This window comes from Paramormyrops kingsleyae, chromosome 4 (genome assembly GCF_048594095.1).
Source record: "Paramormyrops kingsleyae isolate MSU_618 chromosome 4, PKINGS_0.4, whole genome shotgun sequence".
Lineage (NCBI taxonomy): Eukaryota > Metazoa > Chordata > Actinopteri > Osteoglossiformes > Mormyridae > Paramormyrops > Paramormyrops kingsleyae.
This window is the reverse complement of record NC_132800.1, coordinates 21,759,508-21,773,597: the sequence shown is the minus strand read 5'-3', so window position 1 is coordinate 21,773,597 and position 14,090 is coordinate 21,759,508. Positions and strand designations below refer to the sequence as shown.

The window sequence follows — 14,090 nt, the reverse complement described above, 5'->3', positions numbered from 1 at the left end:
AGTTATTGTAATATTGTTATTGTATGGCAGGGATACTGCAATATTGGATAACTTACTTTTACAGTGGGTTGGTGTGACATGCAGTACGTTTCATATCATGGATCGATTACATCTTACATTATACTGTAATAGCCTACATGAATACAAGACATTTCATTTAAGAAACATAATAGCAGATGTAATACTTTTTTATCCGTTCAATTTCGCGTATTTTCAGCCTCAGTGTAGGAGCTGAGTTTGCAAAGTGACGGTGGGAATCGAAGGGCTGGACGGGTGTGTGTGTGTGTCGGGGGGTTTGGCACGTGTGAGGGAGGGTGATGGCTCGGGTTGGTAGTACTGGTGCTGATGTCACAACTTGGAGCTCGTCATGATCTGGTCTAATTAGAATGAGCGGCGACGGGGAGATCGGCTCCCTGCATACCGGCGCTGAAGGAGCTCCGTGCGTCAAAAGAGATCCAAAGGCGAAAGAAAGGTCCGGGTAGGATCGCCGCGGAGAGAAAGTGCCCGACGGAGCGCTGACACTCCCCACACAGACTCCCAGGCAAGACAGACGCAGCTACACAACTCTTCGTGAGGAAAGGGGGGAAGCGGATCATCTGAATTCAAACAGTGCCGCTTGCATGGCATCCACTCTGGGAAACGGCACTCGCAGCCCGGGACATCCGGGCGCCCAGCTGAAACGGAGGCTGAAACGCAGAAGGAGAAGACGCTCTAAGAGAAAAGGTAACTTTTAGGCTAAAAATGAAACGTCGGCCCTATCGGTGCAAGACTTAAAGTGATCTTCCAATATTCTTATTGACATTGAGAAATGTGTTAGCTGAAAATCTGCTTATAGGCAAGTGGAATGAACCTATTGCTACTGTATACGTTTGGGAGTTTTTTTAACTAATCTTTTGAAGTATGGACTTAAATGATTTTTAAATTAAACTATGTACGGAATCAGGTGCGTTACAGCTGCTCGTGGAACCTGAATCCGAAGCGCTTTGCTGGATCGACGTATATCTGTTCTGCACATTGTTCACATACATACTGGGCTTTTTATACGAAATTGCGAAAAACAATTGGTGAAATACGGCCACTTTGTGTTTTTGTAGTACAGTCAAGAATGGGAAGTTCTGTCTAGAATCGTGTAATTTTATTTAAGAAATGACTGAGTTAGCGCAAGTAGCGCGAGACAGTACTTGATTGTTCTCCGTCATGTACTTCGCGTTGTTCTACCGTGTAATGTAAACTTTTCATTTCGCGACGACTCCGAAACGTATGAGATAAAGGACTTATGAATATTAATACGTGCATTTCGGTTCACATCTCCTTTATTTGTGTCAATTCTGTACTATATATCGGTCTTTATATTATGGTTTTTATATTGTGATGTCATATGAACGGGTTTATAAGTAACAGTCTTCATTTGCGTCCTCTTCTGCCCTACTGATTAGTTGTTCCTCAGTTATTAACCAGCGCTTATTGATTTGTTTGGAAAGGAATTTCTTTTCCTCTTTTTTAAGGAAATCGAAATTAGTTGCGCGAGAATGTTATTTGTGAAGCCGAGAGTAATATCGAGGTAAAGCAAAACCAGTATTGTTTAATCGTATGGTTATTTAACTTAATGCAGCGAACGGACGGAGCAGTCTCGGTAAAATATTCCTTGGCTATAAGGTATAGGTGCGTAACCGGGCGTTCGCAGGCATGAAAAATCTCACTCCTCTTCAAAGATTTGTTTGTAATGGAGATTTTTATTAATTCAGTTATAAACGGCAGCTAATTAGGTATACAAGTATTTTGTATCCACTTTTACAAAATCACCACCTGTGGTCTTGAAAACTGGTGAAATTAAGAACTGGTGAAATTAAGGTCGCGCAACAGAATGACTTTTTTTGTTGCTGGGGCTCCCAGTACACGAGAAACACCGCGCGCACGGATGGAAAACACCCAAAGGGCCGCAGTAATAATAATAATAACCGTTTAAGGACACTGAATAAGATATCGGCAAAATATTTTGAGTAAAAGAGACGAAGTGTTCGCATAGTATTAAGTCTGGATGTGAGTGTCAAAAGCGGCGTTTACGTGCAGTTTATTGGGCAATTTATCGGTGCATTCTGGTTTGTTTCAGAAGCAACTAAGTTGATTCGGGGGAAGTTTTTGAAGGGAAAGAAATTAGCTTCTTTTGTGAAATGATATTCGGAAATTCATATTCATATACGTGCAAGTGGCGGTTATGGCGGGCAACCAGGAGCGAAATATCCCAGGCCCGCCGAGTTTGAGCCATATAAAACACCTTCGCATCTCACACAGGTAGCCTTATTGAACAGTAAAATGTAGCATTCAGCTTGAATGCTACATGGGCGGCTCTGGGGCATGTATTTAGAGCTTTTCTGTGCATATCCCCGGCTTGCAAATGGTAATACGCAGTGCTGACTTTTCCTTTTCATGGATGAACACTAACCAGGCAGAAACAAACGCCATCAATTGTTACGGAACGCGGGGAACAAGGACCGAGGAAACAGGTGAACTCGGGGTTTAATCAAACAGGCAGACAAGCAGGACCAAACGACAACACAACGTCAATGACCAGACTGAGGAAACATACTCGAACGCGAACTGAAACACATCAGACTAATTAACAACAATGAGAAACAGCTGGTAACACGGGGATTCCACACGAGGTGACGTGGCACACGGGAGGATCGGGCGAGCAGGGCATGATAATTAATAACTCAAGGTAGCCTAATTTTAGATTAATTTCGCATTCTTCCTGATATGGGTAAATCCATTATTATTATTATCAAGAACGATCATTCCGAATACTGCGTCTTCCCACAAATAGGCCTATTTGTGACCGTGCTTTGCAAAATGTGAGTGTTAAAGTTCAACGCTGGATGTTACAGTAACACTCTCAGCGCTAAATTAAGGCATTCCTCCTTTGAGAACAGGGCAGCTTAGTGCATTCGAGGTTTTCAACAACTGTACGATGATTTTCCCATTGATTTCATTCGATTTACGTGAAGGCCCGTTCTTAATTGTCACGTAAAAAATAAGAAGGCGTAAAATCTGGGACATAGCTCATAAACGATGTATGCCTTCATCTTTGCAGCCTCTGTTTTCTCCTGGCATAAACATCAGCTCCTAAAAGGTCACGATGCGACGGGAGAGTCGCCGATGAAGAGGCGGAAAAGCCCGAGGGCGACGCGTGTTAACTGGCGCTGATTTATGTGGTGAATTTCAGACATCGTCAGCGTCCCCCAGAGGCCGTTTACTGCAAGCATGTTTCCAATAGCACAAGCCTATTTCTCTTGTGCAGCTTCAGAATGTGAGACTATATGGGGGACCGTAAACTTAATTGCAGGTTTTATGCAAACCCCGGAGCTGATTGGGCCAGTTAGCAATTATAGGGGGTATAATTCAGAAGACATATAGGTCTAACCATGCCATGTCGTCGGAAGGACAAAGAACGTATTTTAAGGACAAAGATTTAGCACAAATATAAATCTCTTCTTCGAAATCCCATAATAGATTAACTAAGGTTTGCGTAAGTGAATATGTGCTGTAAAATACTATAGGTTATATATTTATATATTTTTTAAATGCTGAAAATATGTTATCACGCGTTATTCATCTGCTCTGCTAAATTTGGAGTGGAAAATCATTTTTTGTGCATTAAATATCTATAGCATATAATTTGTGAGCTTGCTTTAAATTACGAGCCAAACTGATACACGCTTATTCTCCAGAGTTTCAGCCCAGACTGGTTTGCTGAAGCTTTGGTGCTTTCAGTACCAACCAGGCGTCCGCTGAGCCCCGCCTGCATCCCGTGGGCGCGCAGAGTATCACTCAGAGCCTGACAGTTTTGACAGCGGCGAGGAGCCGTTTTTCATTATCGTGATTATTATTACTACTGCCACCGAGGAAATAGATGTTCTACAGATCAGTTATGCTAATTTAGGTCAACAGCCCCCAAGGGGATCCAAGTCCAAATTGCTTCTGTTGGCTCTATAGCTATCATTCAGGAAAAACGGACGAAAACGAATGACTTTTGAAAGGTTTTTTTTTTTTGGAATTCCGCAGTTAACAAATACATTAATGAGAATATTGTTAGAAACAGGCGTTGGGCGAGAAAAGAAAACTTGAACCCATGATTTTGTATACTTTGGAGGATGATTTCCTAAATAATTTTTCGGTATTAGCTATTTCACAGATCGTTCATGTTGTGTTTTCAAACACCAGCTGGCGTTTTTGCGGATTTTCAGGAGAGCGGAGAGGTGGAAACATAAGAACATAAGAAATTTACAAACGAGAGACGCCTTTACCGTGGTGCGCCAGAGAACAAGGAGACCTCAGCTCACGGTCTGTTTAATTCCCCTTTTAACGTTCACACAGGCAATGCATCAAAGGGCTGGCAGGGGGGTCGCAGTGCGTCTCCCGAGTGCCACATAATTTATGTAGCAATTACGCTAACGGGGGTTCGCGGGACTCCCAGGAAGCTGGAGGTCCGGGGAATCGCGTTGCCAAGCAATCGTGCGGTAAAGCCCAGAATCGCGGTATCATCGTGCTGCAGCAAACAGCATCACACCCCCCACCCACCCCAAATGTGCTAAAGGGCGAACGGAAAATTCAGCCCAACCTTTAGTTTTCCTCACTTGATGATCTGCTTCTGCCTGATAGCAGCGCTTGCGGCTGAAATCATAAATCGCTCTTCTATTCATGCCGGGAGACGTTTGTGAACAGCTATAACTCAGATATGCAAAAAGAAAAAGGTTGGTATGTGGGAAGGGATGGATGTTTTGGGCAGCAGTCAGGTGGGAGATAAGCTCTTATATTTACCTGTAATTAACTGAGAATTGTTTAAAGTTGGGGAAGGGTTCAGAAGCGATGGGCCGGTTCTTGTGGGTTCTGTGCCTCTATTTCTTTTAAGTCCAGTTTCTCAGACAATAAAGGTGCCCAATAAAATCGCCCGGTTCCAACCTGCAAAGAGCAAGGTGTTTGACAGGCAGGCTGCAGAACTTTTAGGGCAAGTGAGACGGTGAAGAATAAGGACGCCCGAGGTGAAGTTGCGGCCCAGTCCAAGGAGAAACTCCGCAGCTGCACCATAAGAGAGGTACTTAACCTTGAACTGCTCCTGTAAAATGTCCAGCCATAAAAACGAGTAAAAAAAAAAAAAAAAAAAATGTAATTCACATAGGAGCAACCTGCCAACTGGAGAAGTAAAAATACTCCGAGTTTGAATCCTGTTGTGCAGAAGTATATGTTCTATATAAATCTGGCTTCAGGTTGTGTGGAAGGTAGCTGTGTGTTAGGGGTTTGACTGCAGGTCTCTGCCTATGCTCTGATTGTCTCCGTCAGCTCAAAGATGCCCCGTCCGGCACGTAATATGGAGGGGAGGGGAGGGGGGGGGTGGCTGAGGGTGCCTGAGCAGCTGCTCTTTTACCGTAAACAATTGAAATCCCCCCCCCTGCTCCCTTTTGAGGTTCTAAATGCCCCTTTTCAACAACTGATGGTCAGACAAAAATCCCCCCCCCCCACACACACACAGGCCGGCAAAACATACCTAGTGCCTGACCCTCGAAACATTTCTGCACGGCCCAGACGCCTGTAGTGTGTGATTATATATGATTGGGGGCCGTTTTATTAGTTGACCCAACCTCTTGTGCTCGGTGTCGCCTGGGACAAGATCCAACCCTGTACTGGAGAAACAGTTGGAATATGGATCGTAAAAAAAGTCTATTTCAGCTGTTTCTGTGAAATAACTTGCAAACACCCACTTAAACCCTTGAAAATACTGATATGTACTTATTGCTGAAGCTGATAAAGTTTTACCTTCCATTCTGACAACCAGCCCGGTAAGGTTTCTGCTAAAAACGACTAATTGAAGTCAAAGGTTGGCAGTGAGTGTCACGCTTGGCTCTAGCTCTGTATGGCGCCAGGCTGCATTGAGACTGGGAATGCCTGTTTCCGGTTTATTTCATTCACAACCAGAAAAATTGTAGCTGCGGGGGAAATATGGTTTATTAATACGAAGTGTTGACTGTTCTCCCAGGGCAGGGCGCTGCTGAAATGCCCTGAAATGGCATAACTTTATAAATTAGCATAATTTCTAATTATCTTCTAATAGCTCCTCTTGGCTGTTGGAGACTCTGCACTTGAATTCCCGCGTAAAGTTCAGTGGGGGAAAAACAAATTTCATGACTCAAATGCCTCAGACACGCAGATGTTCTGGTTGTCATGCTCCTCGTTTCAGAAAGGTCCACATCTCACCCAGAGAAACTAAGGGGAATTCAAACAGAATGAAATTAGATATTATGCGAAATATGTAAATATCAACTTTTATAGAGTTCTGAGTACTTCATTAACCCAACAGGAAATGTCGAGATTATATGTAATTACTCCTAATTATTCAATCAGAAGCACTTAATTGGTTTCTGGTGTGGGAAAGGTTTTCCAGTGAGGATTCCTTGTTATCAGTTTTCTTTGGAGAAACCTATTTTAAAAATATGATTTATGTAATCCTTAGTATACAGTCTTCCTTTGTATTTGTGGTGCCTTCCAAAAAATTCTCTTAGCCTGAAATACTTGGAAGGCATGTACCAAAGTGGGCCCATGTCACCCATAATGTGACATCATGGTAATAACCTTACGCCAGACGGAGAAATTTAAAAGCATTTTCAGCATTTTAATGAAGTGGCACTTCAAAAAACCTTGAGAACTTAAATTGCAGTGTCTGGTCTTTTGTGTTGGCAAAGATCAGGTGTGTGTGTGTGTGTGTGTGTGTGTGTGTATGTGTATGTGTGTGCGCGTGTGCACCCCTCTTGCATAGTCTCACGCAGCAATAAAAACACAGATCTTTCAAAAGATGTCATTAAATCCACACCTCTGAACCCTCTTCTGGATTAGCACAAAACAGTCTCCCTTTTTGCTTCTCGAGCGAGTACCAGCTCACTGACAGCCTTCCGAGGGTCCGTACGCATTTCTCGGGATAATTGAGTTTCCTCTTAGAGAGTGGTCTATTGTGAACTGAATTGAAGGCCATTACTGACAGGCGTGCGCGCAATGCAACCCACGCTTTATCCAACTATCATATTTAAATCGACAAGGAGTTCTGTTGCCATGACCCTGGGGTCCCAATTAAGGAGTCTGACACTTCTGGGCACTGTGGACTTTATTATAATTTAATCCCTTTGCCCTCAGAAAAAAAAAATAAAAAAAATGCAGGTGCTTCTCAGCAAATCAGAGCAATTGAAAACAGCCGGATTCCCTGATTCGCTTGAAACTCTCCGCGGGTAGTAGATACTACAATTTTTAATTGTAATCTGATTTTCCTTTCAGTGCTTTTGTTCCATTTAATGACCTGCTTCTCCGTCTTCAGGAGACATTTCTGAGCCTTGGATATCTGCTACAGTAAACCTGTATTCGGGGGAAACATTCATGCTAGAGTGTAAGACCAGATGCCCATAATGATCCGTGTAATCTGTGCCCCGGTCCCTCTTGGAGAGGTAGGCCTGGGGGTGGTTATTTGAACCCGGGCACAGCATGCATCCAGTGTTATCGCTAATCGTGCTCGAGTACGGAACACAAACATGACAGCAATGCAGCTGACACAGGCAGGCACACATGTACGCTATATCTCTATCGGACCCAGAAGGAACAGATCGGTTAGGCTGTACAGATTGCATCGTTTTTTTTTTTGTTGCAAAACTGCATTGTGAAAAATAATGACGCGTACAGATCTGGTAACGACAAACATGGCAGGATCACTTTGGTCTTCGGCTGAGGTGCAGCGTCTGGTGGAAATTTGCCTGACGAGAGTATCGGGGAACAACCGGGTGCAGCACACAAAATATTTGGTAAAATGTGGGACTGTCGTCTTATTTGTGCGGCAAGAATAAATAAAAATGGCTGTGCTTCATACTAAATGAATCTATAAGAGTGTTATGTGTTATCACACCCAAAACAACCCGAAATAAGCCACAAAATAGGGGCATTAATCATGAACTCCGTTTTGCAGAACGATGGTGCTTTTCTTCCTGTGTTTTCTTCACCACAAAAAGTCGAATGGGGGTGTGCATGAATGTTATGTGCAAGAATGCGAGGGCAGAATGTGAGCGCAGACCAACAGAGGCGAGGGGAGGGGGGACAATCGCGCTCAGGCACAGCATGAGGCAACCAGGCCAAGTGTGAGTATACAGTACATGAGTATGTGTGAGTATACATGAGTATGTGTGAGTATACGTGAGTATGTGTGAGTATACATGAGTATGTGTGAGTATACGTGAGTATGCCCTTAAACATCTACGCAGGTTATCACATGACCACCAATGTGTGACATGCCCCACCTCTGACACAAACAGCCTGGCAGAATTTCATTGGCTCTCTTTGAGTAGAACATTACAGTTTCGGCTATTCTTTCAGCCAGCTATGTAACGGTGCTTTTCCACTGGCGTACTAATAATAATGGATAATTCCATTTCTTCCTTGTCTCTGTGCGTTTCAACCATGTTGTCATATGACGGTGACGCAACCAGCTTGGTTTAGTCACACTTTTGGCCCTTGCTGGTTAGCAGGGCCATGCCAGCGTGGCTACGACTCGGTTCTTGGTGGTAGTGGAAATGCACCATAAGGGGTTAAGTTTCGAATAAGTTAGGAGCATATTACTGTAGAGATGCTCTTCGGGCCACAGAAGTATTTGAATCTTAGCTAATCCACTACAAACGGCAGTTATTTCCTGTCTGGAATAATTGTTCTGGGTGTGCAATAGATGGGGATTAACAGAGATCGATGGGAAGTGTTTAAACACTCACCGAAACGCCGATAGTGGTAAACGGAGGGAGCGTTTGAAAAATAATATCTGCAGACCAATAATCACTCGGCAGCCAGTAAAGTGCGTGGCGGATACCTTTCATTTCCAGCTATTTGCGGTCTGAAAAAATTTATTGACTGCTAAAAATGTCCTTTGCAGGCCCATGGAGGTCTTCAGATCGCTATCGCTGGAAAGAAGGCGAGTGCGTCAGACGAAAGCAAACAACTGGTGTCGTTTGTCGGCGTGGGGGTTTGTGGGGAGGTGGCTTCGGATAGTGCTGGGAGCCTCATGCCTCCATGGAGGGGGGTCTGCATCCAGTAGGGGTGGGGGTTTGTGCTTTCTCTCTCTCTCTGCCTGCATCGGTTTCTGTCTGCAGTCCCAAGACATATGGTTATGTGCAGGACCAGGTTTGTTGTTTCTGGGGGCCCGTTCAAAAAAAATCACTTCGGGGCCACTCCTAGTGTAGTGACTGCTTGTGGTCAACAGGGGGCCTCCACCTCTTGGGGGCCATACACAAATGCATGGTTTGAGTGGTGGTAAACTGGCTGTGCCCCATGATGGGCCGGTATTCCCTCCAGGTATTTGCCCGCCTCTCATCCTCAGCATTCTGGATTAGGCTTCTGTGATCCCGTGACGGAGTGATGTACATCAATGTCAGAGCTCGCCGCCTGTCCACGTGCGGATGAACACCCCACTCGAGATAAACGAGCAGGCAGCCTTTGATCGCACCCTGGTGTCTCACGCCTTGTTTACACCTTCTGCCAGGAGCTCTGAAGCGAGGCGCGCGTCTCACGTTGTCAACGCCGCAATTAGCAATTTTCTAATTAGGCAGACAATTGAGTAGACAAACAGCCTCTTTTTTTTTTTAAGCGGGATGCACTTGTGTTGAATGTAGTCCTCTTAGCAAGTATGCTAAGATCTTTTCAAGGCAATTGCTCCCCATTCACGGCGCAATTTTGTCCTTGAAAAGAAATATAATGAAAATATAATCATTGTGTGTTTCCATAGTGTTCACGTTTAACGAAACGCTGCTAAGCTTTGGTGTCTAAGTTAAAATGCATACTTCCGCATAATACAGAATTGGAAATTAATTAGCGGGTGGCTCGGTGGGTAGCATTTTAGCTTAATACCCAAAGTGTTGGCTGTTTGTGTGGCTCTCTATTTATGTTTCTTCACTGTGGTAAAACGTGTTACTTTTCAGCCTGTGGGGACATTTTTCAGGTCCTCACAATCCATCCATCCATTCATCCATCTTCTATACCTGCTTGTCTTATTCAGGGTCACGGCAGTCTGTAGCCTTTCCCAGAGGCTATTGGTACAAGGCAGGGGACAACAGTTTAACATTAGAACATATGCAAATTGTCAGGTCAGGTCAGGTTGGGGAGCAAGCGCTGATGCAGCGCGTTGCCGCACCCACCACACAGCGAAACTCCTTGGGATCCCAACTGGCGACCCCCCAAGGAGACACACAGTCCAGTCCCACCCTCCGGAAATACCCATCCATCTGCCACAGCCAGGTGTTACGTGGGCGTCCCCTCGGCCCGGTCCTGCCGCTCGGGTCCTCAGCAATGAGGGTCCTGCGACCCAGATCACCCTCAGGGAAACGCGCCACATGGCCGTAGTGCCGTAACTGACGCTCCCTCACAATGCAGGTAATGAGCCTCATTCGGGTCTCCTCTGCAACCGCTCGTTTGACACAAATTCACAAAAAATTAACAGTAACACAGTAAAAAATAAACAAGAATTTTTCTTGTTCTCCAAAAAGTTATTGCTACCTTGTTGGATCACTAGATGAACACCACTAATGTCCCCAAACCTCTCCTCAGGGGCACCGCAGCCATTCCATGGACTCCACCGGCTCAATCAATTAATTAACTTAATTTGTTAAATAACTCTTATAATTGATTAGTCACCCAAGGTGGGGTTGTAGTCGAGTCAAAAAGTACATGGGTATATTGAGTAGTTGCTACAATTACTGGCTTCACTTCAGGAGAGGTTTTGAAATTGCTAAGCTGACAACCTGTGACATGTTGTAATAAATAAATAATCATGAAATTTTTGTACAGTGTTGGACATGTGGTCCGTTGATTTGGCGCTTCTGAGCTGGCAGTAGAGTGCAGTGGTGAGTACCCTGCGATGGACTGGCTTCCTGTGTAGAGTGCAGTGGTGAGTACCCTGCGATGGACTGGCTTCCTGTGTAGAGTGCAGTGGTGAGTACCCTGCGATGGACTGGCTTCCTGTGTAGCGTGCAGTGGTGAGTACCCTGCGATGGACTGGCTTCCTGTGTAGAGTGCAGTGGTGAGTACCCTGCGATGGACTGGCTTCCTGTGTAGCGTGCAGTGGTGAGTACCCTGCGATGGACTGGCTTCCTGTGTAGAGTGCAGTGGTGAATACCCTGCGATGGTCTGGCTTCCTGTGTAGAGTGCAGTGGTGAGTACCCTGCGATGGACTGGCTTCCTGTGTAGCGTGCAGTGGTGAATACCCTGCGATGGACTGGCTTCCTGTGTAGCGTGCAGTGGTGAGTACCCTGCGATGGACTGGCTTCCTGTGTAGAGTGCAGTGGTGAGTACCCTGCGATGGACTGGCTTCCTGTGTAGAGTGCAGTGGTGAGTACCCTGCGATGGACTGGCTTCCTGTGTAGAGTGCAGTGGTGAGTACCCTGCGATGGACTGGCTTCCTGTGTAGAGTGCAGTGGTGAGTACCCTGCGATGGACTGGCTTCCTGTGTAGAGTGCAGTGGTGAGTACCCTGCGATGGACTGGCTTCCTGTGTAGCGTGCAGTGGTGAGTACCCTGCGATGGACTGGCTTCCTGTGTAGAGTGCAGTGGTGAGTACCCTGCGATGGACTGGCTTCCTGTGTAGCGTGCAGTGGTGAGTACCCTGCGATGGACTGGCTTCCTGTGTAGAGTGCAGTGGTGAGTACCCAGCGATGGTCTGGCTTCCTGTGTAGAGTGCAGTGGTGAATACCCTGCGATGGACTGGCTTCCTGTGTAGCGTGCAGTGGTGAGTACCCTGCGATGGACTGGCTTCCTGTGTAGCGTGCAGTGGTGAGTACCCTGCGATGGACTGGCTTCCTGTGTAGCGTGCAGTGGTGAGTACCCTGCGATGGACTGGCTTCCTGTGTAGAGTGCAGTGGTGAGTACCCTGCGATGGTCTGGCTTCCTGTGTAGAGTGCAGTGGTGAGTACCCTGCGATGGACTGGCTTCCTGTGTAGCGTGCAGTGGTGAATACCCTGCGATGGACTGGCTTCCTGTGTAGCGTGCAGTGGTGAGTACCCTGCGATGGACTGGCTTCCTGTGTAGCGTGCAGTGGTGAATACCCTGCGATGGACTGGCTTCCTGTGTAGCGTGCAGTGGTGAGTACCCTGCGATGGACTGGCTTCCTGTGTAGCGTGCAGTGGTGAATACCCTGCGATGGACTGGCTTCCTGTGTAGAGTGCAGTGGTGAGTACCCTGCGATGGACTGGCTTCCTGTGTAGCGTGCAGTGGTGAGTACCCTGCGATGGACTGGCTACCTGTGTAGCGTGCAGTGGTGAGTACCCTGCGATGGACTGGCTTCATCTGTAAATAACGGTAATTCTGCCGAACACAGGGGAATAGGGTGCGGTCGGGACGGGTGTGTTCACGGCCCTTCCTGCGGACTGTGTCTATCGCATCCTGGCTGGGCGGTCGGTCCAGTCCTGTGGTCCATCTCCCGTTTCTTCTCCACAGAGCCATCACTCGGCCGTGAGTTCCAGGTGAATGGGGGCTCTATTCAGTCAGTCCACAACCCCCCCCCCCCCCCCATGAGCACAAATGGCAAATTTCTTGTTAGGGCAAGAATGGGAGAGAGACACCAAACTGAGTGGGGACATCCCAGCAAGCTGGATGAGCTACACTGATGCAGGGCAACTTTCTCCAATTCAGGAGGGGCAACCACACAGCACAGATTGCCCCTCTTCACAGGGCACCCTGACGGACCACGTATTTTTGAAAGAGACCTGCAGGCACCACACATGCGGCGCCAGGGACGAGACTCAAACCCACAGCCTTGACAGTGCAAGCCTGCAGTGTTCGTTGCTGTGAGCCGCTGTGCTGCAGCAGCCAAGCGCTTCGCCGTCTAATCCCGACACTCCCAGGCTGATCCCTCCGCTCGTCTGCCCAGCTTAGACTAAGATCCTGCGATCCTCCCGTACAGACGGATCTGCCCCATGCGGCGGTTCAGAACAAATACCCCAAATCCCGAGCCTGCCTCTTTAACCAGCTCCCCCCCCCCCCCAAAATGTTTATGTAAAGAAATCTCCCCCCACCCTAGCCCCCCTTCACCATATGACATCCCCCTCATCCATCCAGTAGAGTTCACAGCAGCTTCAGGAACCAGGTCTGGTCCCAGATACGAGTGTTCCATCCTGGGGCCCCATGTTCTGGAGGGCCCCTCTTGCCGGGCCCCTGGTTTCTCCCGTGTAGCTGTCTGTCGCCGCCCCGCACGGAAGATGGTGGAATAAACGAAGAGCTTGACCGGGAATCCAAGGACAATCTATTTATTTTCACACTTCGGTTCCAGACCAAGACGCCGGGGGGGGTGGTTGGGCAGGCCTGGATCTCCGGAGCGGAAAGTGGGACAGGCAGGCCGACGGGGACCCAGATCCATGTCATAGCGCTTTACCTCCGGGCTCCAACGGGGGGGGGGGGGGGGGCTGCTGGACCCCCAGAAGGCACCTCAGTCTGACGTGACTCGCGGCCTGAGGGGTCACAGAGGTCACGGACCTCCCCCTGCTCAAGATGACCTACGACCTTTCACGACCACGCAAGCAGTGAGGAGGAGATGGCCGTCCCCCCTCAGCTGTTGCGGATCCCATTCTCTAGCACCTTCGGCCCAATGGGAGCAGCCCGTGACCAGGGCTATATCACATGATCTTCCACCGCTCATCTGCCGTTCCTGACCAGTGAGGACGAGCTGCAGCCCGTCGCTAACAAGGCACGAATCAACGTCTAGATTGCATTCGGCACCTGGAGAAAAGTTAGCTTACGTTTTGTGTTTATTTAGCTACAGGTACTTCTGTCCAAAGTGAAGGAAAGCAGATACTGTAGCATATGACAAGCTTACAGCTGTCAAGGGGCTGCTTGTAATTGAGTTTGGGGGGGGGGGGGGCAGACTGCAGCCTCGAGCTGAGCTTCCAGTGAGGGACGAGGGATTTGCTAAGCTGACAACCTGTGGCAGTACTAAATAAATAATCATGAAATAATCATAGTTTTGGACCAAGAGGAAGATCATGTAAACACCATTTTCTTTGACTGCCAATGATTTTTGCACAGTATTGGACA

The 14,090-nt window shown here is 47.2% G+C and overlaps 1 protein-coding gene across 1 annotated transcript in view; it reads left to right on the top strand.

Annotated features, from left to right (window-relative positions):
* Positions 1–369: 369 nt before the first annotated feature.
* LOC111840183 (double-stranded RNA-specific editase B2-like) overlaps positions 370–14,090 on the top strand; it is a 78,035-nt gene continuing 64,314 nt past the window's right edge. The window contains exon 1 of the mRNA XM_023804730.2: positions 370–723. Coding sequence (XP_023660498.2) covers positions 621–723 — 103 coding nt within the window. The 5' untranslated portion in view covers positions 370–620. The remainder of the gene's footprint in view (positions 724–14,090) is intronic.